Source organism: Dryobates pubescens, chromosome 6 (assembly GCF_014839835.1).
Source record: "Dryobates pubescens isolate bDryPub1 chromosome 6, bDryPub1.pri, whole genome shotgun sequence".
Classification (NCBI taxonomy): domain Eukaryota; kingdom Metazoa; phylum Chordata; class Aves; order Piciformes; family Picidae; genus Dryobates; species Dryobates pubescens.
In genome coordinates, this window is record NC_071617.1 from 14,372,634 (window position 1) to 14,399,445 (window position 26,812).

General features: G+C 41.2%; 1 protein-coding gene across 2 annotated transcripts in view; it reads left to right on the forward strand.

The window, feature by feature from the left end:
• The window catches only part of ARFGEF3 (ARFGEF family member 3), a 98,654-nt gene that overhangs the window by 17,664 nt on the left and 54,178 nt on the right, over positions 1-26,812 (forward strand). For both annotated transcript variants that reach the window (XM_009901044.2, XM_054162640.1), the window contains exons 3-5: positions 2,711-2,792; positions 5,295-5,426; positions 23,342-23,410. In XM_009901044.2, coding sequence (XP_009899346.2) covers positions 2,711-2,792; positions 5,295-5,426; positions 23,342-23,410 — 283 coding nt within the window. The remainder of the gene's footprint in view (positions 1-2,710; positions 2,793-5,294; positions 5,427-23,341; positions 23,411-26,812) is intronic.

Genomic DNA, 26,812 nt, shown 5'->3' on the forward strand with positions numbered 1-26,812 from the left:
GCTGTTGAAGTGAACTGTAGAAAGTCTAAAAGAAACCTGGTATTGTGCCCTAAAGAGGTCTAAATAATGACTGGGGTTTAGGATCCCTGCAGTTGGCATTGTACACTATTGTGATTTTTATTTTAGTTTATTTTTCTTCCTCTCTGTGTGTCTGGCTGATTGAGTACCAGTTACTGCACAGGCACCTTGTTTTGGCACCTGTCAATCTATTAATTTCAAATGTGAGTTCTCCCCCAGAGGGTGGTAGTGACAGCTTCTTTTAAAAGTTACAGTATGTTGAGGTCACAGCAGAAAAAGTTAGCACTTGAAAGTGTTATGATGTATTTCAGTGGCACCTCTCTAAACAACTCAGTCCTGGCACAATTTACCTGCATGCTGCATACATTCCCAGTAGGCAGTAAGCAGTAGCCAGCTCTGTACTGCTAGAGGATTACTGCCTGAACCCTGTAGTGGATGTTTTGGCAGTTTCTGTAGATCTGAATGATGCGATCCTCTGAGCAAGTATTTCCTAGATGTTCTGTAGTTCAAGCTGTTCTGGATGCTAAACTCACAGATTTTGATAGTCCTTCTAGTTAAACTGATTCCAGAAATACTCAAGAAAGGAGCCTCTGAGAAAATTGGGCTTTGTGCCTGACTCTTTCTCCGAGTTAGAAACCTATTTTAAGATACACATGTAGTCTACTTCAAGTTCTGCATAAACCTGCATAATTCATATTTCTTATTAAAAGTTTCTTGTGGTGTTAGGCCAAATTTCCATAACCTGGGTAGAGTACAAATATGAAAAGACCTGCAGATTCTCAAGAGGTCTTTCCCAAGTACAGAAGCTTGCTAGGTTGCTTAACTGAGCCGTGCTTGTGGCTCTTGAGTCTTTAATTTATCGTTAAAGGAAGGGGTTGCATTTCAAAGAGCAAATAGCAGATTTCTGTGCCTTGGGGTAGCTTGTAATTTTTGCTTTTTTTTGAGAAATAGAGAAATTAACATCAGCTGAACACACTGAAAAGGGAACTGACTTTTCAGAATAGATAATCTGTCTCTTCTGCAGACTGGATCTACCAAAGGAGTTGCAAGCTAGGTTCCCCCAGACTGAGACAGCCAGTATTTGGTAATCTCCATTTAAGTTCCAGCAAGTTCAAGTTGTCAGTTTTAAAGGGAGCTTGGTAAGATACAGGCAAACAGTGTCAAAGCACGACTGGATAACATGTCTGAAATTCTGGTAGTCACTATTTCTCTTACCTAGGGCTTCTCCTTAGCTTAGTTATAAAGGGAGAATTTGAGACAGAAGCAGAGTATATGCTCTAGTCTACTGTGTGTTTGTGTCAGAACTTGACAACCTTTAGAATTATAGGAGAGTTAGCCAATACTTTTATTTGTATATGCTTTTGGACAAGTAAACTATTTATCATTGGGTAAATGAATTCAGGTCAAGGGCAGCTCAAGCTCACAGGAGCAAGAGAGGGAAAGCTTCATTTTGATGTTTTTAGAAATGAAAGATCTTTGACTGTGGTTTGAAAAGACAAGAGGTCTGGGTGTATGTTTGAATGCATAGAGGCTTGACAAAGAACACTCCAAACGGGACATGTTAGGACTTCTTGGTTTCCAAATGTGTAAGAAAAGACACAACTAGTTGTCTTCCGTTCATTCTTACTTGGCACACGTTCGTCTCCACAGGGAGGAAATAAATGTGATTCCAAAAGGTCTCCTTGGGATGCAGTGCTGGCATTTGAGGAGCTAAGACTAAGGGCGGGCATGGGACAGTTTGCTATAAGCAAGGATGTCTTTACAACTGCAAGAATAGAGTCTGTATCTACAGATAAGTGCCTCTTATGATATATGTCCCAAGGAAGTTGCAGATCTTCAGAGAGCTTGCATTTGGGCATGGGCTGAGTATCTGTGAGCAGGAATGAGTTTCCTGCCAACTTTGCTTAAGGGCTTGTGGTTACTAGGTGTTCATCAGATACTGCAGCCCTTCTCTGATAAGGAACAAGGAGTAAAGAGAGAAGTCACAAACCCAGGCACTGTTTGATTTGATCACCAAATTAAAAAGAAACAAACAATAAAAAAACCCATACCAAAACCCCCACATTATTTGAGCACTGAGTCAAAACCATCTAAAATGCTATCCTAATTAGTAAATTATTTTAATATTTAAAAAATAGTACAGCTCAGTTATAGTTCTAGAACATGCTAATTCAAGTGTAAGCCAAACTCTTCAGTGTGCATTTGCTTTTGTCTCCACCGTTTGTAGTTGGAGACAGCTAACGTGACAGGGAACATTGTACTGTGAAGGAGGCTGGAGACCAAAATTTGACTAATAGAAAGTGAATGGTGAAATTACTTTTCTGGCAGCTTGAATATTAAACAGAAGGTAAGTGACCAAAGTGTAATGGTTATTGTGCTGAGTTGAAGCACTGCTAGTGGTCTGTGAGCCCCTCTTTATGCTTTGCATATTAACACATGCACACAAAGGGCTAGCAGTTGGGAAGTATTGTGTGAAATTTCAATTAAAAGGTTATTTGTAACAATATGTGAAAAAATATTCCAGCTTTCTTCAGAGGGTAAAAGTGCTTCACAGTGATGGGAAATTCTGATTACTCAATGCAAGTGTTACCTCACTGAAAGTGACACAGCCCTTCTGGGATGTTGTTCCTTTGAATACCAATGTTAGTTGCATTGTTCTCTCTCACTTTCATTTTCTTTAATTTTTTCCCAGGGAGAAGTGTCTCCTTCCTCTGCAACTGGCTCTGGAATCAAAAAGCATGAAGCTGGCCCAACAAGCTCTAGCAGGGATGCAGGTATGACTTTGCAGTGGGAGTCTGTTAGCAGGCAGTGGTCATCAAGTGTAACCGTTTGAGGTGGTTTTTTTTTATTCCTTCTTAGTGGGGGAGGGAAAGCTGGGCCTTCTCTCTCAACCCACTACATCAAGGAAGTCAGGGCTTTACTTATGAGAATCACTACAGAAAATTAATCAGGTGGGCCTAACAATAATGTTTGTGTTTCTGTAACGATGTTCAGATGTTAGAATGCAAGTGAAGATTGGTGATTCAGTGGAAGCTGAAAATGTTCTGCACTGAGGTGGAGAATTCCAGGCTTTTAGTGTTGAAATGGAAATGTGCTCATCCTTCTGTGGCCCTTACCTTACCACTGCTAAACATCTTAGAAAATAAACTGAGTCATCTTGATGTTTTCTTTGATTAGAAGAGAGCACTGCAGTGCTTGAAGGATGGAGAACTTAATAAAGGATCTGGGAGCTGCATTATCTGCGTGAGGACTTTCCAGGGTGTTTTGTACAGTGAAAAAAGTAGGAGTAGCTCTGATTTGGAAGTTTCAAAGTAAACAGAAAATCAGCACAGACAACAAAAAAAACCTCTTGACTTGGACAGGTTAAAAACTAAAGCAGTTTGCCTTTCTTTTAACTGGACAAATGAGTATGTAGCAGTAAATACTTATCACTAGGGAAGTCCAGTTGTGGACATGCCAGTATACTGCTGGGGTGTACAATGCATGCCACCATTGTCCAAAAAGAGATTTTTCCCTTAGAGGGTAAACATGAAGTTATTTTGGGAGTGTAAGGATGTAATTATCTTAATCCAACATATAAAGTGTGAGGCACATTTGTTTAGAGAGTACCCCATATTGGGGTAAAATGTGGTTGTAGGAGGCTCTGGCTAAGGATAAGAGGTACATTTCAAGGGCTTCCCGTAGTTTTTTGGCTCTGCCAGAAGACATATACTACCTTCTTGCAGCCTTGGTCCCACTCTGAGATACTGTGCCCTGTATTTCAGATGTGAAAGGCAGGGGATGAAGGTTGATTTTAGAATGAAATCAGCAGTAGGCTAGTGGGGCTCTTGTAACAGTGGAAGTATGCCTGTTAGATAAACGTCATGAAATGATGAGCTGTGAATAGTGAAAGAATTACAAATGATCCACTGTCCACTCTAGTATAACTTCCTTGGGAGCACTCTGAAGATGAAAAATTACCTTTTTGCTCTTGAAACTTGCTACACATACACTTGAGTTCTGTAAGAAGTCTAATTGCTGAGTTGTGGATTTGCAGCATGGTACATTAAATAAGACTGTTACCTCCTATCTGGAAGCCTAAAGAAAGGAATCCAGGCAATTTATGATACGTGAAGTTTTATAAAGGACAGAAAGGCAAACTGTACAGCAGATGCCAAGGAGATAGGCTAAAAAATAGGATAAAAGGCAAAAATGAGTTGAAGTACAATTTGAATTTCCCCAAATTAGGTCACAGGTTCACAGGATGGCGGGGGTTAGCAGGGAACTCCAAACGTTATCTGGTCCAATCCCTGTGATCAAGTACACCTAGAGCAGGTTGCCCAGGACCATGTCCAGGTGGATTTTGAAAATCTCCAGGAAGGAAGACTTCACAGCCTCCCTGAGCAACCTGTGCCAGTGCTCAGTTATCCTCACACTAACGTGTTTCCTAATGTTCAGAGGAAACTTCCTGTGTTTCAGATTGAGGCCATCGCTTCTTTATTGTCACTGTGCACCACTGAGAAGAGCCTGTCTCTTTGCACCCTCCCTTCAGCTATTTATATACATTGATGGGATCCTTCCTGAGTCTTCTCCAGACTAAACAATTCCAGCTCTGTCAACATTTCCTCATAAGTGAGATGCTCCAGTTGCTTCATCATCTTACCACCCCTTCCTCAGACTTCCCAGTAGCTCCATATTTCTCATTCTAAACTATATACATTCTCCTTTATGTAGAAAAGCAGATTAATTTCCTTGTAAATTGAGTGAAATCTCATCAAGCCATACTGTGCAAAAATACTTAGTATGTGGGGAGGTCTTTAAAACATTGTTGTGGGTTAACCCTGATCAGCACTAGTTTGAGGCCAGGACACAAGCTTCATGGTTTTTTCCTGATGGTGTTTTTCTGGGGGGCTGGGGGAAGGGTGCAAGGATTCCATCTTCTCCTGGCTTCTAAAACATTAAGAGGTTTTGCTGAGGGCATTACTTGCAGTGGTTTATGATCTCTGCTGTCAGTTACTGATGTCTGTGTTTTTCTGGAGACTGGAGGAATGGGATGGGGAAAGATACCAGAATTGCATCTGATTTAAAAGATGATAACTATCCCCTCATCGTGGCACAGATCTACCAGGTTTTCAGTAGTTTTGTATTCTGTATTACTGGGCCAATTTGAAGTTTGTACATAGAAAACATAGTCACCATAGCACCAAGCACTAGCAGATTTAGGTGTAGTAGTTTACATCAGAACTGGGCAGAGGCTGTTTTTTCTCAACCTCTATGTTGCCAATATCTCTCTGCAGAAGCTGCTGTCTGATGAGAGGTTCGTATCCGTGGAAACAGACTCGGATGAGAAACAGTTGCTTAATCAGATGCTGAATGCTGTCAAAGTGACTCCTTCACTCAACGAAGACCTGCAGGTTGAAGTGATGAAGGTTAGTGTTTCACACACATCAGTGCTTACAGCAGAGACTGCATGACTTAATGCTGGGGTTAGCAAACAAATTAGCTGCTTCCTGGGAAATGTTAGGACAGTATTTGATTCCCTCCTTCCTGTTGGTGGATGTCAGCTGTTTCCAGCTCTACTTAGTCTGTGATTCCTTGTGTTAAAAAGAAGATAATTTATATCAGTGCATATATTTATATCAGATAATTTAATCAGTGCAGTGGTTGTCCCAGTTTTAGCAAACTGAAACAGGACCATCAATTTACTCCATAGGAATCCACAGATAAATGATTTGTAGTTTGATTGTTTCTCTTTAGTGTTGAGCAGTAGTGCTCAAGAGTTGGACTGTGTTTGTGTTTTGGATTGTGTGCATGTAGGTGCTTTCTAGTTTGTTAGCTTTATGTTCTCTTCATAAAATTCTAATGATGGAGCATGATCTGTTTAGTCACCAAAATGTCCTTGAACTAGTGCATAAGGGAAATTACTGTTTTGTACATGCAGTGAAAACTTCCATTTCTAGAACTGCTTTAGCATTCTCCTGTGTGTGTTGGGAAGCTCAGCTCCCAGGAGGTACTGCTTTGGAGGAATGGTGCTGTCAAACTTCCTTGTCCTGTCATTGGGTTGGTTGCATGACTTGCCAGTACTGCTATAAAAAAGTGACTTCCAACACCTGTATTATTTGTGTGAAGCAGTATGTTGGTGGTTCTCAGATGTTCAGGTGTAAGGTCTGCACTACAGGGTTTGTTGTGCTATAGCTGGTCATTTGTCAAAATGATTTTGGAGCAAACCTGGTGAACCTTTTTGCGTGTTCATTGTGCCTAGTACTGATTGACGTGTTTGGATCTGCTATTTGACTGTCTCTCATGTCTCTACTGTGGGAAAGGGGAAGAGTTAAGAAGTAGCACTGCTGAACCAGCAGGTCTCTCTTGGTATGCTGTAGTTCTGTGTAAGTCACTTTTTTTATCTCCCTGAGTGTTACAGATTCAGAATTTGCTCACACACTGTTTCATTGAAAGCCATGAGATGCATCTGTGATGCACTGCCCTCACACTGAGAATATGTGAGCACTGTGTTTTACTACAGATATGAGTAGATGTGTTCTCCAGTTGTCTTGATATGTGAGAAAGAGAAAAAAAAGAACCCTGAAACACCAAACCAAGCCAAAACCTAAACTTTTGTTTATGTATTAAAACCAAAACAAACAAACAACCACACACACACAAAAACACAACAACCAAAAAACCACAAAGGGAACATTGTCTTTATTCCACTGAGTGAAATTTTGATGTACAAATCCTTTTCTGGCTAAAAGATCAGGCTACGTCTTTGTCCTGAGATCAAAGCAAAATGTATGTTTTTGATTTCAATATTTCGAGAGAACAGAGGGAGAAAATATGCTGTAATCAAGGAGAGTTACAACTCAGGCTTCAACACTGTGCCTTGGCTAAAAGTCAAATAAAATCTTTGTACATTGTAACCTGAAGGTTACAGACCACTTGAAAACATTACAGCTAAGCCAGGCCTGACTGAATGGCTAAGGCCTTTTGAGGGTTTTTCAAGCAGCTGGTGTCAGCAATGGATCTGCTAAAACGTGTCCTCAAGACAGTATATGGTTGTGTGTTAGACTGTCTTATTGCTTCTGGAGGAGAGTAAATGCTTCTTTATCCGTTGCAGATTTTAGGTGCTCCTGAGTGTGAGCAGGTTTGTGTGAAACTAGGTCAGCATTGGTACTTGCCTGGTTCTGTGTGATTTGCTGTACAGCTGCAGCAGTCTTGTAGGTATTAAGAACACAGCAGTCAAGGTAACACAAAAGCTTCTAATCATTCAAAACAGATGTGGAAATAGAGGTGCAGGAGTACAGACTTCATTATAAGTTGCTGGCACGTGAGCACCTCAATCACCTAAATGTGTTTGTTGTTTTCTTTTGTTTTTTAATTCTATCAAAAATATGTCCTCTTGATCCCAGTAAATGTACACCAGAATCACAGAATCATTAAGGTTGGAAGAGACCTCAAAGATCATCAAGTCCAGCCTGTCGCCACAGACCTATGACTAAACCATGGCACCAAGTGCCACATCCAGTCCCCTCTTGAACACCTTCGGGGATGGTGACTCCACCACCTCCCTGGGCAGCACATTTCAATGGCTAACAACTCTCTCAGTGAAGAACTTTCTCCTCACCTCGAGCCTAAACTTCCCCTGGTGCAGCTTGAGACTGTGTCCTCTTGTTCTGGTCCTGGCTGCTTGAGAGAAGCAACCTGTAGCTCCTGGCTACAACCACCCTTCAGGTAGTTGTAGAGAGCAATAAAGTCTCCCCTGAGCCTTCTCTTCTCCAGGCTAAACAACCCCAGCTCCCTCAGCCTCTCCTCATAGGGCTTGTGCTCAAGGCCTCTCACCAGCCTTGTTGCCCTTCTCTGGACACGTTCAAGTGTCTCAATGTCCTTCTAAAATTGAGGGGCCCAGAACTGGACACAGTACTCAAGGTGTGGCCTAACCAGTGCTGAGTACAGGGGCACAATGACTTCCCTGCTCCTGCTGGCCACACTGTTCTTGATGCAGGTCAGGATGCCATTTGCCTTCTTGGCCACCTGGGCACACTGCTGGCTCATGTTTAGGCAGCTGTCAATCAGCACCCCCAGGTCCCTTTCTGCCTGGCTGCTCTCCAGCCACTCTGACCCCAGCCTGTAGCTCTGCTTGCATATCATCAGAGATTTTCCAAACTGGAAGAGCACGAAACCAGCATGGTGACTTAAGAGGCTGGGGAAGATTTATACTGCCCAAATGCAGCTGTCAAGAAGAACTCAAAGCCTTACTCTCACTAATACCCCTCTCTCTCTTTGCTAGATGGTCTATCTCATACCCTCTTTCTAAACTTCTGATTAAAATAGGATTCAACTTTCTGTAATAAGTAGTAAACTAACCTCCAGGTTAGGGATTGCTGCTAGTATCTCTAGTTCTTCCGAATGCCACTTTGGAAATTACATCTTTCTCTGTGGTGGGTTAAAGTTTCCCATTCACATTAACCAGACATTCTCTCCAATGAAATTCATTTAGAATAATCTTTTGTTTTCCTTTTTACACCCAGCAGTGAATTATTTATATTTTTCTACTTTTCTGCTTGAAATCTGCAGCTTAATTTTAAAGGCATAGCCTAAAACTGCCACATTCTCTTACATGTTTTGTGTGGTATGATTGTGTGGGGAAATTCTCCTGTTGACCTTCCAGAATAGAAGTGATACTCTGAAGTTATGTTTATCTTTTTGCAGGACATGTTTATTATTATTAAGCACTGGGTAATTCTTAAGTCAGCAGGAGTTTTGTGCTGGAAAGAAGGCAGTGGTCTTTTTAGTGACTAAGGAGGAAAGACTGTTTTTATTGTGATATAAATGAACACCTGTAACAAACACAAGTATATTAACTGCATTTGATCACAGAATCACACAATGATAGGAGTTGGAAGGGACTTCAAAAGATCATCTAGTCCAATCCCCCAGGCACAGCAGGATCACCTATACTAGATCACACTGGCATGCATCCAGGTGGGTTTTGAAATCTCCAGAGAGGGAGACTCCACAACCCCCCTGTGCAGCCTGTTCCAGTGTTCTGTCACCCTCATAGGGAAAAATTTTTTTCTCATGTTTCCATGGAACTTCCTATGCCTCAACTTCCACCATTGCCCCTTGTTCAGTCATTGGGCATCACTGAGAAGAGCCTGGCTCCACCCTCTTGGCACTCACCCTTTACATATTTATAAACATGAATGAGGTCACCCCTTCGTCTCCTTCTCTCCAAGCTAAAGAGCCCCAGCTCCCTCAGTCTTTCTTCGTAAGGAAGATATTCTGCTCCCTTGATCATCTTTGTGGCTCTGCTCTGAACTCTTTCAAGCAGTTGTCTGTCCTTCTTGAACTGAGGGGCCCAGAACTGGACACACAGTATTCCAGATGAAGCCTCACCAGGGCAAAGTAGAGGGGGAGGAGAAACTCTCTAGACCTACCAACCACGCACCTAATACACCCCAGAACAGCATTGTTCTTCCCAGCCACACGAGCACATTGCTGGCTCATGGTCAACCTTCCATCCACTAGGACCCCCAGGTCCTTTTCCACACCTTAATGAGGGCACCCCTTAGTCTCCTTTTCTCCAAGCTAAAGACACCCAGCTCCCTTAGTCTCTCCTCATAAGGGAGATTTTCCACTCCCACATAGTAAAGCAAGCTGCCTGAGAAGAATAAATTTTGCATTCAGACCTTGCATGTTATTGATCTACTGAACCTAATATTTCTGTAGAAATACTTATTTCAGCAACTGTGCTGTTTGTTTGTTCTCTGCTCTTCTCTGTCATAAGGGCGGATTTATTAGTATTTTCATCCTGGGGACTAAACTGAGGTTATTTAGGTGCTTTAAATCATACTAAGAGATACTGAGAAACCAGGTAATCCAGAAAGTGTGACCAGAGGGAGCAGTGTATCTAACATAAGACCACTTTGGCATTCACCTTTGCTGTTGCCATGGTATTTTTGCTGTCAAACTGAAACACCTTCTAAGATATATATATATATATAATCAGTTTGTGTTTTCACTGTGCTCATCTGGCTGTGTCAGGGGCGTGGAAAATCACACAATTGTACAATGCCTTGTCCATCTTCTTGTAATACATCAATAGCAGGATTGCAGTTTCACATGGAATAATTGTATGTTTTCACTTGTATATTTTCTTTATTTGTACATTTTCTTCTTGGGAAGGGAGACATAATCAAATTCTGTGTTTTATCAGTGAGTCACTGCTTATTTTATAGGGTTGCAGACGTAGAGGAAGTGATGATTCAGCACTTACCTTAGATGAAGAGAGTCATGCGATGTGGCTAGCCCAGACATGATACAGTTGAGTGAAATACACTGAGAAGTAGGGACATTTTGTTGAACTTAAGTGCTGTTCTATCAAGGAAACAGTGTGCAGCAGGAAGGGGACATGTTCTGGACTGAAGATGAGTATCGTGGGTTTGGGTTTGGGTGTGGAGTAAGGGGATCCTGAATTTTTTTCTGGTTGGATGCTTTTAAATTCTGTCCTTATATAATTGAAATACTTCTTCATGCAGTTAGACTTTTGCCTGCAGGAAAACATACATTATCAACAAAAGCACTATCAGTATGGTCAAATCAGCAGTGGAAAAGGAAATTATTAATTAACACCTTAAGGGTGGGTGTCATGAAGATGGGGCCAGTCTCTTTTCACTGGTGCCCAATGACAGAACAAGGGACAACAAACACAAACTGGAACACAGGAGGTTCCCCCTCGACAGGAGGAAAAACTTCTTTACTGTGAGGTGATGGAGCACTGGAACAGGCTGCCCAGAAGGGTGTGGAGTCTTGTTCTCTGAAGAGATTCAAAACCCATTTGGATGTGTTCTGTGTGGCTTGCCCTGGGTGAACCTGCTTTGGCAGGAGGGTTGGACTAGGTGATCTCCAGAGGTCCCTTCCAACCCCTACCATTCTGTGATTCTATGGTAGCTGATTCTGGATTCGGGGCCCTTTTGGCCTCAACAGTTTTGCAATTTTTGCTTTCTTTTTTTGATTTTTTTCATTGGTAAGCTTAATCATAGAATCCAGTTCCTCCAGGAAAGGCTCCTGAAAGATCTAGAAGTCATCTTTAAGCCTAAGTGTGATGTCAAAGCAGATGAAACCGAATGTGAAGTGGGTAAACGAAGAATCCAGAACGACAAGTGTGGTGACTTTCATTTCTGAGTTGACAACCTTCTTAATAATGCCTTTCTCTCTAATTGTGATAACATTAGCAAATAACAACAAAAAGGAAAATTTGAAAAAATAAATTAATGAATAATTGCAAATTAGTAGATGAGTCCTCACTGTGGTGGTGAGAGAAAGTTCAGTTCTCCCCCCCCCAAAGAAACCACGGCTAACTCAGTCGGAGAAGCAGAAATTAATAAGCTATATTTACAAGCAGGATGAAATGCAGATTAATATATACACAATATACAATAGAATACATAATAAATACATAGAATAAACCAGGTTGGAAGAGACCTTCAAGATCATTGCATCCAACCCATCAACCAATCCAACACCATCTAAACAACTAACCCATGGCACCAAGCACCCCATCAAGTATTCTCCTGAAAACCTCCAATATTTACAATATATACAGAAATATACAGCAAAGAACATAATACAGAACACCTTTCCCTCCTCCAAGAAGAGGAGTTCCCCCCCAACTTTACCCCCCTTCTCTCCCTTCCTCCTTTTTTTCCCAAAAAGGGTTAGAAGGAGAGAAAAAGGTAATTATTAAGGAGGAAATTCTGTTAGCTCAAAGCGTACGCAAGAATTAGTTTCTTATCTGTTAGTTGAAGGTCAGCACCCACCAGCACGGACAGAAAACAGCTGTTGCTCAGAGAGACTGAAACAGACTGAACTGACTGAGATTCAAACTGAACTAAAGCTAAGATTTAAAGTTACATTCTACCAATCTACCAATGAAATCAGTTTACACTTATCTTTGTTCTCATTTTTATACCAAAGCATTCAGCCAGAGTGTTCCAGTTCTTAAAGGCACAGCCTAAAACGGTCACACTCACCCAGAAATAAGCTCTCCAGATACACTGTAGTGTAATGGGTACTGACACTAAATGAGTTGGGTTTGAAAAGAAAGACATGGTTGAGCATTTGAAATTGCCCTTTCTTCTGCTTCCCTTTGTTTTCTTTGGTCACAGATAAAGCTGTGTCATGTAATCCAGCACCTCAGTTCAGTCTGGGCCCAGGTTTCCCAAGAAACATACAGCTTACAAGACAAAAATTTTCAAGTGCAAATAATTACCTTCTATGAAGGAAGCTCAGTTTTCTGATCTGATTTATTTTTGAATATTTAGTCCTTATTGCACTATTCTAACATGTGGTGTTTTTTGAAATGGATAAGGATTTTCTGGAACTAGAAAATACTCTTCCAAAGTTACTTGAGAGAGCGAATCACAGAATCAGCCAGGTTGGAAGAGACCTCCAAGATCTTCAAGTCCAACCAATCACCCAACCATATCTAATCAACTAACCATGGCACTGAGTGCCTCATCCAGTCTTTTCTTAACACCTCCAAAGACGTTGATCCCACCACCTCCCTGGGCAGCCCATTCCAATGGAACTGTTTTCTAAGATCAAACCTAAACTTCCCCTTGAGACTGTGTCCTCTTGTCCTGTTGCTGGTTGCCTGCAAGAAGAGACCAACCCCCACCCGGCTACAACCTCCCTTCAGGTAGTTGTAGATAGCAATAAGAAGACTCTTCTAATTCCCATTATTTACATACTGCCCATGTTGAACAGCTATTTCATTTATGAAATGTTAGTTTATTCCCTGTGACTCCAGCTTGCATGTGTTAGGGGATTAGGTGTACTGCTTGCTGATAGGCAAAATTTCTATGATTTTCTTCTGCAGGCTTTCAGTGAGGAGTCAGCCAAAAGTCTTTTTAATCTGTGAATGAGGTTTAATGAATCCTTGCTAAATCTGCTGTGTGAAAGCAGTCTTTTGTCTTCATGTCTTCATTGATTCATTAATACAACATTTGGGAACTCTCCAGTAGTAACCCCAGACAGGTCTTTTTGTGATTTCAGTTTTCATCTTGGATATATTTAGAACTGAACTCTGAATCAGAGTTCTGTGGTAAAACAGCTTGTGGAAGGACAGGCAGAAGAAAGCAAATAGCTCTGCCTCTGAAACTGTCTTTAGGTTGGGTATTTGTAGTTGTTCTTTCCCAGATTGCTACTATAATGCTTTAAAGATGCCAAAGTGATTCTTTGAGTACTAAGAGACATCTCCCAGTCTTTACTAGTTGTTTTTTTTTCTTTAGTAACTAATTTAATTGATAAACCCCCCAGTTACAGTGTCAAATCCATCCCTTGAGAAGGTCTACAAGGAGTAGTAGAAGGTTTCTGCACAATTTAGTTGTTTCTTCTTAGTTTTTTAACAATGATGGTAGACCTGGTTTAGGTTCTGCAGGTTCAGGAAGACTGTTCTGATCTAATGCAAATGCTGGAATAAGTTGCATTGCACTTGAGCAACTAAGCAAAACTTACTGGGAACTGTGTTGCTGTGGTAGAGGAACCCTGACATTTTACTTTTTCTGACACATGGAGGGTTTGATGTGAGGATACTTAATTTTTTTCCCCTTGGTCTACCATAACAGAACAAATTATATTATGTATTTTAAAAGTTATTCTAAAGTATCTGAACCAAAATGTTGGCAGAACACAAGTGTAAAATCTCAGCCTCTGTGGATAATTGTATTCTGCACCTTTTTCTTGAATCAAGAGAAGTGCAGCCAGCAGGTGAAGGGAGGTGATTCTCCCCCTCTACTCAGCTCTGGTGAGACCCCACCTGGAGTACTGCATTCAGTTCTGGAGCCCCTATTACAAGAGGGATATGGACGTGCTGGAATGTGTCCAGAGAAGGGCCATGAGGATGATCAGAGGGCTGTCTGTCCTATGAGGACAGACTGAAGGAGTTGGGGCTGTTCAGTCTGCAGAAGAGAAGGCTCTGAGGTGACCTAATTGTGGCCTTCCAGTATTTGAAGGGGGCCTACAAGAAGGCTGGGGAGGGACTTCTCAGGATATCAGGTAGTGATAGGACTGGGGGGAATGGAATGAAGCTGGAGGTGGGGAGATTCAGGCTGGACATGAGGAGGAAGTTCTTCACCATGAGAGTGGTGAAGCCCTGGAATGGGTTGTCCAGGGGGGTGGTTGAGGCCCCATTCCTGGAGGTGTTTTAAGACCAGGCTGGATGAGGCTCTGGCCAGCGTGATCTAGTGTGGGGTGTCCCTGCCCATGGCAGGGGGGTTGGAACTAGATGATCCTTGTGGTCCCTTCCAACCCTGACTGATACTATGATAATACTGGCGAATGAACTTGTCAAGGCAACAAACTGTCACAAATGTATGTATGTATCTTCTCATTGTCTTAAAGTTAATGTATTTGAAACATATCTTCCCACATAAAACCTCGTTATGCTTAATAGAGTAATATTTTCAGCTGTTCTGCTTTGTCTCAAACTGTAAAATTAAATGGGGCAGGAAGCTGGACTGAAACAACTTGAATTTAAAAGGTATATGTAAACTATATTATTCCCTGTGTTACCCCTTGGAGGCAAGGCATGCATAAGAGTCTTATGCAGGAGTAAAAAGAGTGATTTCATTACCCATTAAAAATAGGAATTCATTGGTGCAGCAGATAAATATGTAACTGGTAAATGGAGATGGAGAAGAGAGACTGCTGTTAATATACCTAGATTTTTGGAATAAGATTTTTTTGTTTCCTCTCAATATATTTTATGCACTGCATTATTGCAAACATTTTCTTCATCATTTGTGATATAAATGGCAGTCTGGTCTCTTTCTGAGCAGAGAAGGACAATGTTTCAGATAAAGTGAAAAAGAAAAGCCATTATTCAGTGTTATTTGCATGCTTTAATTTGGAACTGGTTTAAAGTGTAATGTAAGAAGAAAAAAAAAATGCTGAAAATGTGTAGAATAAAGTTTCACCTGAATATGTTCATCAGTTCTTTTAACTGTGGTGCCTCATAGGAGCTGTCACCAGCAATAGCTGATTTTTCTCTGATCCATAATTCACAGATGTGTTAGCAGTGTGCACTGTTAAAGAGGGGAGTCTGTTAAGACTTGCACCATGTCTGCAGACAGAGATGCTACCTCAGGTTCTTAGTTCTTCCTCCTCTTAGCCTTTTCATTAGTTAAATTGTAGTAATGTAGGCCAGCTACAATCCAGACTCTCTTGGGCTTACTTTTCTCTCTCTCTCTTTTTTTTCTTTTTTTCTAGTTACTTTTTAAAGTCTTTTTATTTTTGTGGTTAGTTATAAGTAACCAGGTTAATTCCAGTGGATTGAATGACCTACCTTGCATATTTCAAGGTAGGATCATCCTTTCCCAAGTTAATTAGAAGTATGACACATGCCTACTACTCATAATTAAGGTTGTGATTAAAGAGCTCCCCTGGTTCTTAGCTGCCTTGCTGGTAGCAAAAATCTCAGTCTTGAGTTAAATACACAAACTTCCTTGTTAATGGGCACAAAACCCCAAGAATGGTAAGGGCCTGATAGTACCAAATTCTGCCAGCCAAGTCTGGCATATAACAGTGGCATGGAAGAATCAGTTGCCATAACTTCTACATGCAATTATGCACATCTCTCCAGATATGCCACAGATGACATAAACCCAGCTTAGACCTTCTTTGCTTATGAGCTTCCAAGGATAAAGGCTGCTGCAACCATAGCCGTTAACACCATTTATTCTTCAGTGGAAGCTGAGGAGAGAACATGTGCCCTTCTAAGCTGTTCTGACACTGCCAGCTCTTTCCTAGAGCTCCTTGTGTGTGTATCTCATGTGAGAGAAGAAAAACATAAGGAAGCTTCATGTGGTATAGTGGTTGGTATTGAAACCACAAACCCATCTTCTCTGGCTTCTTAGTCTCCCTTTCCTGGATGCAGATCAGGAGAAGCCAAAAAGACTGTGGGATGCCACTTCTTAGGTTGTCTTCAGGCTATCTTCTTGCCAATTAATCTAGTGACTTGAAATAGTAATTTAAAATTAGTTGTAAAGTACGTTGCCACACAAAAAGTTCCCCTGATGTGCTTCTGGTGGAGCCTTGCATCTATCTGAGGGTAAGGGAGTTGTATTCCCTCTCTGTCCAAAAAAATCCCCCATTGTCAGGAAGAAATGTCAGCATTATTCGTCCAGGGGATATGCTGGTTCTTCTTTTCTTGACAGCTCTGGGTTTTCTTACCCCCATGTGTTGACAGCCTCTCTGATGATTTTGGTAGTGGATGCATAGAACTTAATTTTCATTTGAGAACTCTCTAAACTTAATGTTGTCATTGTTCACTTTGGTTCTTGTCCTTTTTCAGTTTTAATAAGACATATGTCTTCTAATTCATGAAGTAAAGCAGTATACCTTAATAGGCTGTAACCTCTGTAGGGGGTGTGGTGGTTTGGCCCTGGCTAGAGGCCAGATGCCCACTAAAGCTGCTGTATCACTCCCCTTCTCAGATGGACAGGGGAAGGTGAAAATATAACAAACGGTCTGTGAGTCAAGGTAGAAGAAATTTAATAGGAAGAAAAGTAAAGCAAAGGCTGCGTGAAGCAGCAAAGGCAAACAAAGATGTTATTTACTTCCATCAGCAGACAATGTTGGGTCACTCCCTGGAGTCAGAGCTCTAATACATGTAGTGGTTGCTCCAGAGGACAGACAACAGCAACAAATGTCCCCACACTTCCTTCCTTCCCTTAGCTTTTATGTTTGGGCAGATGTCATATGGTATGGACTAACCCCTGGGTCAATTTGGGTCAGCTGGCCCAGCTGTGTCCCCTCCCAAGACCTTTCCCATCCCTCAGCTTATTCTTGTGGGGGGGAAAACTGAAAAAGCACAGCCTTGGTGCCAGGCTCAGCAGTAGCCAAAACAGTGCTGTGTTACCAACACCCAGCTACATCACTGCAAAATGCAGCACTAGAAAGATGCTCTGGGAAGAATTAACTCCAGCTTAGCCAAACCCAGTAGAGGGGGAAATGCCATGCTAGCAGTACTAGATACAGCCTTTTAGTTTGGTGGAGGTTTTTTGATTCAATCTTTCCTTCCTGTGTTACAATTCTAATGATAAAAGCCACTTTCAGAGCCACTAGCAAAATCTGTTAAGTATCTGTTAAACAAGTGGTTTAAATAATTTCTTCCCTTTCTACAACTGTAGTACATAAACAGAAGTTTCATTTGATTTCATACCACCGTAGTGTTGAACAGGAGTTCTCTTCTAGTCTAGTGAGCCAAGGGGCATTGTCATTTGGGAGCATTCAGCAGCTCCCCACTGATAGGTAGCACGTGAGGCTCCTCTATACCAGATAGGGTCCTTTTGTTCGAAGCTGTGGTGCATTCATAATGCTGAGCACCTGTTGCTGCTGTGCTAGCAAAGCATTTTATGGGTTTATTGATTCATGGGAGGCACTGTCTCCCTTCCCTTCATAATTAAAATCTGCTGCTTTATAGAGTGATACATGATGACACAATGTACATGAGTTCATTTAATGCACTCCTTTCTCTTGCCCTTGTTTGCCTTCAAGGCCAAATAATGCAACTTGAGCAGGTTACTAGTTATTCTGCCAAACAGGAGGGCATCTCTTGTCCAAACTATTTTGCCAAAATACTGGATGATGGCTTTAAATGTAAAATTACTGAACTAAACAAAGGGTTGTCCTGCCTTGTATTCTAGCTGGGTTTTTCCTCCTGGGAACAGGATTTGAGGGTCACCCAAGCCTATATCCTATCCAAGATTACAAGCCTGTAAGTACAGCGAGTCAGGAAAGGCTTCCTTTATGAATCCCACAAAAGGATTAGAGGTGGCTGGAAAATTCAGTACCCTGAGGACTAAAGTGTCTACATGCAACTAGGAGAAATGTTCAGAGGATTTTTCTGGTGGGATTTCAAATGTTGGAGTAGAAGTAGCATATGGATGCTGGACGTTGCACTTCAATACAGTGAAGCATCCTTAGGTGGTGACAAATTACAGTAACATTAGAGTTTTCTTCTTTGTCCATCTCAGGAATACTTCACACTTTTTTACACACTTTATTTATTTGATGTGACTCCACCATAAGCTCTTCAAGATGAGAATTGCATTATTCTACAAATGTGTGTTAAGCCCTTGGGGACCTTGGCTGGCAATGCTTAGCAGTTTTACAATCTAAAAATGATTCTTCTTTTTCATACTTCAAGACACCTCTCGTAAAATATGGGATAGTCATTGTAATGTCAGTTTTATTGTACTGCAGCTCAAATACTGTACATTTTGTGTCAAATGCACTGGTTAGGCCACAACTTGAGTCCTGTGTCCAGTTGTGGGCCCCTCAGTTTAGGAAAGATGTCAACTTGCTGGAACGTGTCCAGAGAAGGGCAACAAAGTTGGTGAGGGGTTTGGAACACAAGCCCTGTGAGGAGAGGCTGAGGAAGCTGGGGTTGCTTAGCCTGGAGAAGAGGAGGCTCAGGCGTGACCTTATTGCTGTCTACCTGAAGGGAGGTTGTAGACAGGCAGGGGCTGGTCTCTTCTCCCAGGCAACCAGCACCAGAACAAGAGGACACAGTCTCAAGCTGCTCTAGGGAAGGTTTAGGCTGGATGTTAGGAAGACATTCTTCACAGAGAGAGTGATTGCCTGTTGTAATGGGCTGCCCAGGGAGGTGGTGGAGTCACCATCACTGGAGGTGTTTAGGAGGAGACTTGATGGGGTGCTTGGTTGCATGGTTTAGTTGATTAGATGGTGTTGGATAATAGGTTGGACACGATGACGTCGAAGGTCTCTTCCATCCTGGTTTATTGTATTCTATTCTAACTGACCTTCATTATAACATCAGAAGCCACTCTTTTTTTTCATTTTCTTATTTCTACTTACTGTGAAGACTACCCATATGTGTGCTTTTATACTATAATTCATACCCTGGGACTCCAAGGATTAGGAACTTTATTTCTTAGTCCATGACAGTCAAAGCTTGAACAGTAATTAAAATGAATGCTTTTATTATGGATAAGCCATCTATGGAAATGTGATCTCATTTGGGCATCTGCAAGGTAATGCAAGCCAATTAAAATGTGCTGGAGGTTGTGCAACTTTGAAACTATCTTTACAGTCATGAAAATGTCTTCTTTAAAACAAAACAAAAAAACTAGTGTGCTTTAGAGTCCGGACTAGTTAAGATCTCATCACAGTCACACACTAATATCATTGCCCAAGAAAGCTATCTTTCTTCTCTTTAATTTTTTTAAATACAGCCTGCTTGAGTTAGCATCACAAGTAGTTAAGCAGCCTGTGGGATGTACTTTCTGAAGATGCAGTGCTTTTAGTTGATCTGAATGATTAAGTTTTGGGTGGGTCGGTTGGTTGAAATCCCATTTTTCATCCAGTAATCTTAAAGAGATGCCTGCTGTCTTTCTGCTTATTCCACCTAAATGGGAAGTTGAGTGTCTGGACTATTGCCAAGACTGTAAATGATCCCTGTGTTGGCACTGATGGAAATCCTAGTTGAGAGCAGTCTTGTGCCTTGATCAGATACACAGAATTAACCAGGTTGGAAAAGACCTTCAAGATCATCAAGTCCAACCTATCACCGAACACCATCTAATCAACCAAACCATGGCACTAAGTGCCTCATCAAGTCTTATTTTAAACACTTCCAGGGACTCCACCACCTCCCTGGACAGCCCATTGCAATGGCCAGTCTCTGAGAAGAATTTCTTCCTAACATCCAGCCTAAACTGCAAAATTGGTTTAGTTTAAAATCATAGAATTGTCAGGGTTGGAGGGCACCTCAAGGATCATCCAGTTCCAACCCCCTGCCATGGGCAGGGAAACCTCACACTAGAGACCATCTTTCAGATTTCTGATGGTTTACGAGTGAAGAAGGTAGCAAGTGGAGTAAGCCAAGAATGTTTTCGTTGATAACTTGTTATGCTTCTGTAATTTGATCACACCAGGTCATCTGCTTTTTGTACAGCTAGTAGGTTCCTAGATCTCATTTTATACAGAGTAGCAGCCAAAGCTTGCTGATGTTCTTCATAACTAGGTTTTGATAATCGCTTCCTTACTGTACTCAATACCTAACTTTTCTGTCGTTCAGCTGTTCCAAGCAGCTTGCTGGCACTTGTGACAGAAGGGGTTGGGCATGTGTGTGCAAACTTTTCACAGTTCAGCTCTATAAAGGTAGGAAATTTAAAAAAAAGAAAAAAGAGGAAGGAGGTGGAGAACAGATTTTGAAGACAGGCATATAAGAATGCCTAAACTGGTGTGTGCTTCCTCGTACTGTAGTATATAGCTTCCAGATTCTGACCTGTGGAAAACATTAGGTATTAACAAACTATACAAAGTCAGGATGGTGCAAGAGAGCAGAAAATTACATGAAGCAAATGAGGTTTCATAAGCAGGGAAAATCAGGACATGCAGACCTCTGAATAAGATTAGCAATGGGCCTGGCTGTCCATTTTGGCTCTTAGCAAGATCAGAAGAGATTTGTCAGTGGGAGATGACAGTTGCCTGTCTCTGGGCTTATGAACTGTGTGCTGCATTTGTGTTTTACACAGCAGTGTATGGAGATTACAAATCACAGATTTTCCCTAAATACTGAATATATTATTTAGCAAGCTGTCAATAAAATTTTAGGGTAGCTAACAGCTGAGTAAGTGAGGCCCAACAGCTGGCTGTCAGGGTGGCCAGGGGTTTAGAATTCTCTTAGTGCCCAACAGAACTGGTTGATTTTGAAGTTCAAAGTCATGCAGTTATGGACTGAGCAGCAGATGGAAATAACAGCCCTTGTAATTTATGTCCTTGTTAACCAAGTGAGATCATTGAGGGCTTTCATCATTCTGCAGCATTTGCACAGGACAAAAGATGTCACTATTCCCCATCACTGGCACTTCTCTATATGCCAGTAAATGCAGTGGACTTCAGAGAAATTTGCAGAGTTCATATCAAGAGATACAAAGTACAGCATTCTTAGTCATTTGTAGTTTCAATGAGATTTCCTTCTCTGGCAAGCTCAAATTCTGTAACTTGTATCTCTGCTTTAATACTGAGGTAGCCTGTGTAACGCTTTTAAGAGGAGAAAATCCATATAACCCATGGCACAGAAAAGGAAAAGATGAAGAATAAACTTGGCTCAGAAACTTTGTTTTGCTTGAAAGGTAAATACTAAATATCAGAAATTGATATTTTAGTCCAGGAGCATTGTACTTCAGAAGAGTGGTGTCTCCTTTTCTGTTCTCATCACCTCCAGTATTTATCCATGTTACTCAGATTCTATTTATGAAGGACTGAGTAAGAGTCAAAGCAAGGTAACATATATAAACAAATGTACAACTGCCATTGCATAATGCTTTTTTTGCCTTCTATGCTAAAACTGTCTTCTACAAGAACAGGATTGAGCTCCTGACTGGTATTTTATCTACAACACAAAGAAGCAAAAAAAACCCAAACAAAAAAACCCCCAACACAACAGAAATCCCAAACAAACAAACAAAAACCCCAACCACAAAATAACCAAACCCAAACCAACCTTGGAATCAGATTGTAGTGAAATGCAATTTGTCTCCTGAGAAAAACATTTGTAAAGATGCAGTGCATTTCAGAGCACAGAAACATTGTAGTTTGACTTTCAAAACGCAAAGAAGGTTATTTATGTCCTCCAGAAAAATGGCACACTCCTCTGTGGGTAAGCTGCTCATGTAGAGACATTTCAAATTCCCCTGCACTTATTAAATGCCTGCTTTACAGTAATGGACTTTTTTCCACACAGTCTCAAGCTGCACCACGGGAGGTTTAGGCTGGATATTAGGAAGAAATACTTCATAGAAAGAGTGATTTGCCATTGGAATGGGCTGCCCAGGGAGGTGGTGGAGTCACCATCACTGGAGGTGTTTAGGAGGAGACTGGTTGGGGCGCTTGGTGCCATGGTTTAGTTGATTAGAGAGTGTTGGATGATAGGTTGGACTCGATGATCAAAAAGGTCTTTTCCAACCTGGTTTATTCCTATTCCTATTCTATTCTATTCTATTCTATTCTATTCTATTCTATTCTATTCTATTCTATTCTATTCTAATTCTATTCTAAACTGTGCAATGCAATAAAAGATGAGAAAAACGATGCTTTACAGGAACCAAAGGGCAATAATCTTTCCAAACATGTATCCCTTTCCCTCCTTTACCTGTTTAACTTGCAAGCTCTGATCAGGCACTCTGGCAAAGTTGTTTGTTTTGCTAAGGAAATTACACCAAGGTGCTGAGCATTGGTAGCTGTCACAGAACCTCCCCATAAAAAAGCCAAACCTAATACCACTGAAAAGCACGTAATAAGATAAATGGCTAACAGCCAGTAGTGCTAACTTACCTGATGCCCCAGATTTGCTCATGAGGCAGAGAACAGTAGTTCCTAGGGGCTGAGAAGTTGTAGGGATCAATACATTAATGTTAATGTGATTGATATTTGCCAGTACACTTAACCCAAGAAACTCATACTGTTTGAGATCAAGCAAAGCATAAATTCTGCCAGTGGAGGAATGCTCTACTTTTAACTAGAGGATAGTAGCTCAGGCTCTCTCAGTCTTCTGTGGAGTGGGAGGGATTGGAAAGGAAAGTGGAGATCGATGGGGAGGACACCTCCAGACATTAAAGAAACCACACCATAGCACCTATCATCATGTTGTCCCATGCACCACCACTACCCCCTAGTAGATTACATTGCCATTCCCTTTCCTTTCAAAATAAAGCATTAGATGGGTATTTTGGTCCTTATTTCTCCTGCTAAGTTCAAGACGTGAACTGTCATGAAATAGGGATTATGAACTGTTTATTAGCTGCTCAGTATCAAATGACTATAATGCTGTTACTGGAAATACCCTGGGCTGGGGAGTCCCCATGTCATTAATATCTCATTTCACACCATATGTATGTGTTACCTCAGTAATAATTTGTATGCATTTTTCCTTCCTTCTTTGTTATACTGATAGAAATGAATGGAAGGACTGATTCTAAATCATGCAAAGCTTGTGGTTAAAATATGAATGGATTCTGGCTGTTGAGTTACAGGCCACAGTTGATCACAGGGTTGTCTTTCCTTCCATGGTCAGATGTAGGAGACAGCAATAAAGAATCCGTTGGGTTGTACTTCTGGTAGCAACAGTTGCAGCTTCTCAGGAGGAAGCAATTTGATTGTGCCATCTCCTTTATCCCAATAAAACCTGGTGCTAAAAAGCTTCTGATGTGTGCACTGAAGATGGAAGGAATAGTAGCTAAAAGCACATGGGTGGTGAAGGGAGACAACAGTGCATTAAACTTGTATTTTTGTCTTCTTCTTTCTCTTTTGATTCAAGGTCTTGCTCTGTATAACATATACCTCCACATTTGAGCTGAATGGGAGTTCAGTGTTGAAGATTGCTGAGGTAAGTGCTGCTGTCATACTATTGCTTGCATCCCTTTACATTCTCCCACTACCTAGAGTGTGTCTTCCCTACCTACCCTGCAACTCTACTAGTCCAAATCACAATTACCATCTTAAGGACTAGTATTTATTTATGTCTAGTGTGAAGAAATAGATGTAAGTTGGGCTGGGTTGATGGTCTTGCATGGGAAGGCACTTTTGGAGACTGGTAATTGTATAATACAGTGTTGCACACTTAGTGCTCCTCATACTTACTTTATTTTGCCTTTTACAATGGATAAATTTCCCTGAGTTCTTTATAAAACAGCCCTGTACTGATTCCTTACCTGGTGCAAGTCTGAAACTAATGAAGTTTCCTCAAGAGGTGTGTAGGCTGTAATGTGCCATGTTAGCAAGAGTGCTACATTGTGCCACGTTAACCTTGTGTGTTGACCTTTTCCCTAATACATTCAGGTAAAAGATTTATTGCACCTCTAGATACTTGGCATTGTCCTGGTGCTGTTAGTTACTCTTCTGTCTTTATTCCATTTGATTTTAGTCTGAATTAAATTGTAAAGGAGCTTTGACTGTAGAAAGACATACCTGGAGGTCTAGTAAGTAAGCCTTTGTGGGTGGGTGATATTTTTAGTGCACTCTGTGGCTGTTTGTGTAGGTTAGAGAGGGTGCAGAGGAGCACTTAATCATTCTGCACAGCATATGCTGTTGTATGCAAAGCATTTATATTGCTAACAAGGTATGGGGAGAGCACTGTAAAAGGTTATATACATGTCCTACACTCCAAATGCATGTGGACATTCAAAGATGAGTGCCTTCTTAGGCTTTAGTATTTGGGGTGGGGCTTTTCATAAGAAAGAAAAATTCCATGTAAAAATAGCTGCAACATTTTTCTAAGTTTAGGAATAAAGCTGACCTTGCATTGTCCTATTGGAAGCCAAGAATGGAGTTGTAGAGATAACACAGAACCAAAGAAAACAGCTGCCAGTTTCTAACATATAGGCCTTTAAAGGCAGGGATACAACACAAAACTGTTTTGTATATAGCATATGCAGGATGAAAACAAAATAAAATAGTAGTAATCATTCCAGATGTCCTGCACAGCTTAGACAGGTTTCTCCTCTGCCTGAAAATAAGGTATGGCTATTTTTGGAGGTCTCTGTGAGCTCCCTCTAGATGCAGCAGCAAGGATGAACTGAGTGGTTTTTTTAGAGCAAACCATAACTTTTAAAGTTGCACTAAAACCTTTTTACATCAGTGTCCCAAGCTGAAGAAAATACAGAGAGTTTCCCCTGCTGCAGATTTTGTCAGCAAACTTCCTAACATGCAGGGCAAAAGCTGATGAATTCAGCTTAGTGCATCACTTGGTGTAGACAAGGAGTTCTAGCTTAGACAGAATACTCGCTGGTAAAAATATGTAACGGCTCTAAACCCTTCGCATTTCAGTCTTTAAGAGCACTGCCTAAGCCTGGGGGAGGTGGTCAGTTGGCCATGCTCTATCTGCTGTAAGCTGTATCAGAAAGTGTATTTCCTGGTCTCTCTGTGAATTTGGGTAACAATAGGGCTGTTACTTATTTAAAGCATCCTGGAAAATGGCAGTTTCCCTTCAGAGATTAGCATGAAATTCTGCTGTTCTTGGTAGTTGTACTTCACTTTTTCTTTCTTTTCCCCCTGGCACAAAAGGGTAGCTTGGCTCCCAAAACCTTTGCTAGTGTAGTGGTACAGGTTAGCACAAGTGATAGTTTGCCCTTTTTCTGTTAGAGTGAGCACAAGCTCTGATGCAGGCTGATGAGATGTGCCAGCAAACCAAATAAAACTTTTGTTTCCTTTAGGGATGGGAATAAGCTGTAATACAGAGCATGCATGTTACTATTTGGAGTGTTTGGAGGTACACCTATTGTCCCCACAGTCCTTGAGAAAATGTTGCCTTGGTGAATGCCTAAGTCTTTTTAGTTAGCAAGTCCCACCAAGCACATACATGCTTTCTCAGGTTTCTCCTGGCCAGGTTGTAGATCAGGCAAAGGCTTAACAGCTGCAATTAATATGCCTTTGTATCCAAATGTATAAGCAGTAGGAAACAGAAAATCTATTTCTGAATTAAGCATTTGCCTATCCCCAGCATTGTTCTGATTTGTTCTAAAGGACAGGTGGCAGAGAGCAGCTTTCTGTTCCAGAGCCCCTGATATTTGACATTTCTCTCCAAGTCAGTCCCTTAGTTTTCCTAGCCTGCCCTCTGTAGCAAAGTGGAGCCATTGCAAAATTAGAAGTGCTGTGTTATTAGGAGAACTCTCCGAGGACATTCTCCGACAAACAAGGCTACAGTCTGGCCATTTTGCACTGTCTGATCATTTTCAGTTCATGTGCACAAAATAAGGGCACCCTAAATCTTTCTGAGTACTATCAGCTTCAAAATAAGGAAGCATCCAATGTGAGAAGTGCTATGTTTTGTGGCTTAAGTATTAACAGTATTGAAAACAGACTAAATCTTTCAGTGTGCACCTTCCCTTGCTTGCCCAGACCCCTGCAAGAAAATTTAATTCATGCTATTGCTTGTTTCTATGTGTGCATTTGTTACTCCCATGTCTTTTGGAGGTTTGTTTTGTTTGACTCTATTGTTTCATTGGCTAACCCTTCTGTGTTTTGCTCTTAGTTGTGTTTTGCATGCCATAGAGCTGGAAGTCCCCGAATGCATGAAACAATCAAAATGTCCATTGCACACCTCCTTGGGGCCCTGAGCTCTCACATTTTTACTGGTACTTCTTCATCAGTGGCTTTTCAAAAGGTACCTTGCCCAGCCATTTTAAACATAGGCATTCTGTAAGGTTGGAGCTTAAGTGGAAAGTATTGCTGCTCATTATCTGGCATGGGGAGGGAAAAGAAGAAGGAGAGATAACAACCATGCTCTTTCCAGAATGTCAGCCTCCCTCTAAGAGTGGTGTTTAATCAATTAATTCAGCTACTTTAGAAAAAGACTTACAGCTCAGGAGAACAATTTCATCAGCACTGGAATTTGGCCTCTGTGAAGGGCTTTGCATAGTTAAAAGACTTTAGGAGTTTTTTCCCACTAGACTTCAGGTGACTGCTGAATGACGGGCAGAATTGGTCCAGGCCTTTTAATTTACAAGACCATCTTCATCACTGACTGATTGTTCTCAAGCTAAATAAAATCCCTTATTTATTTGAGAGGATCTTGGGATCTTGAAAAAGAGTAAGAAGTATGAGGTATGCTGTCAGTTTGGTCCCTTATATCCTGCAAATACGTACAGCTGTAACCACTTCTAATGCACGGCCAAAGGAGATAATCAATCTCAGTTTATGACTTGTAGTGTTTCTAGCATGAGATAATGAATGATACAGATACACTTGGAACACTCTGGAATGCTGTCTGTCAGTGTAGTTGGGAAATAAG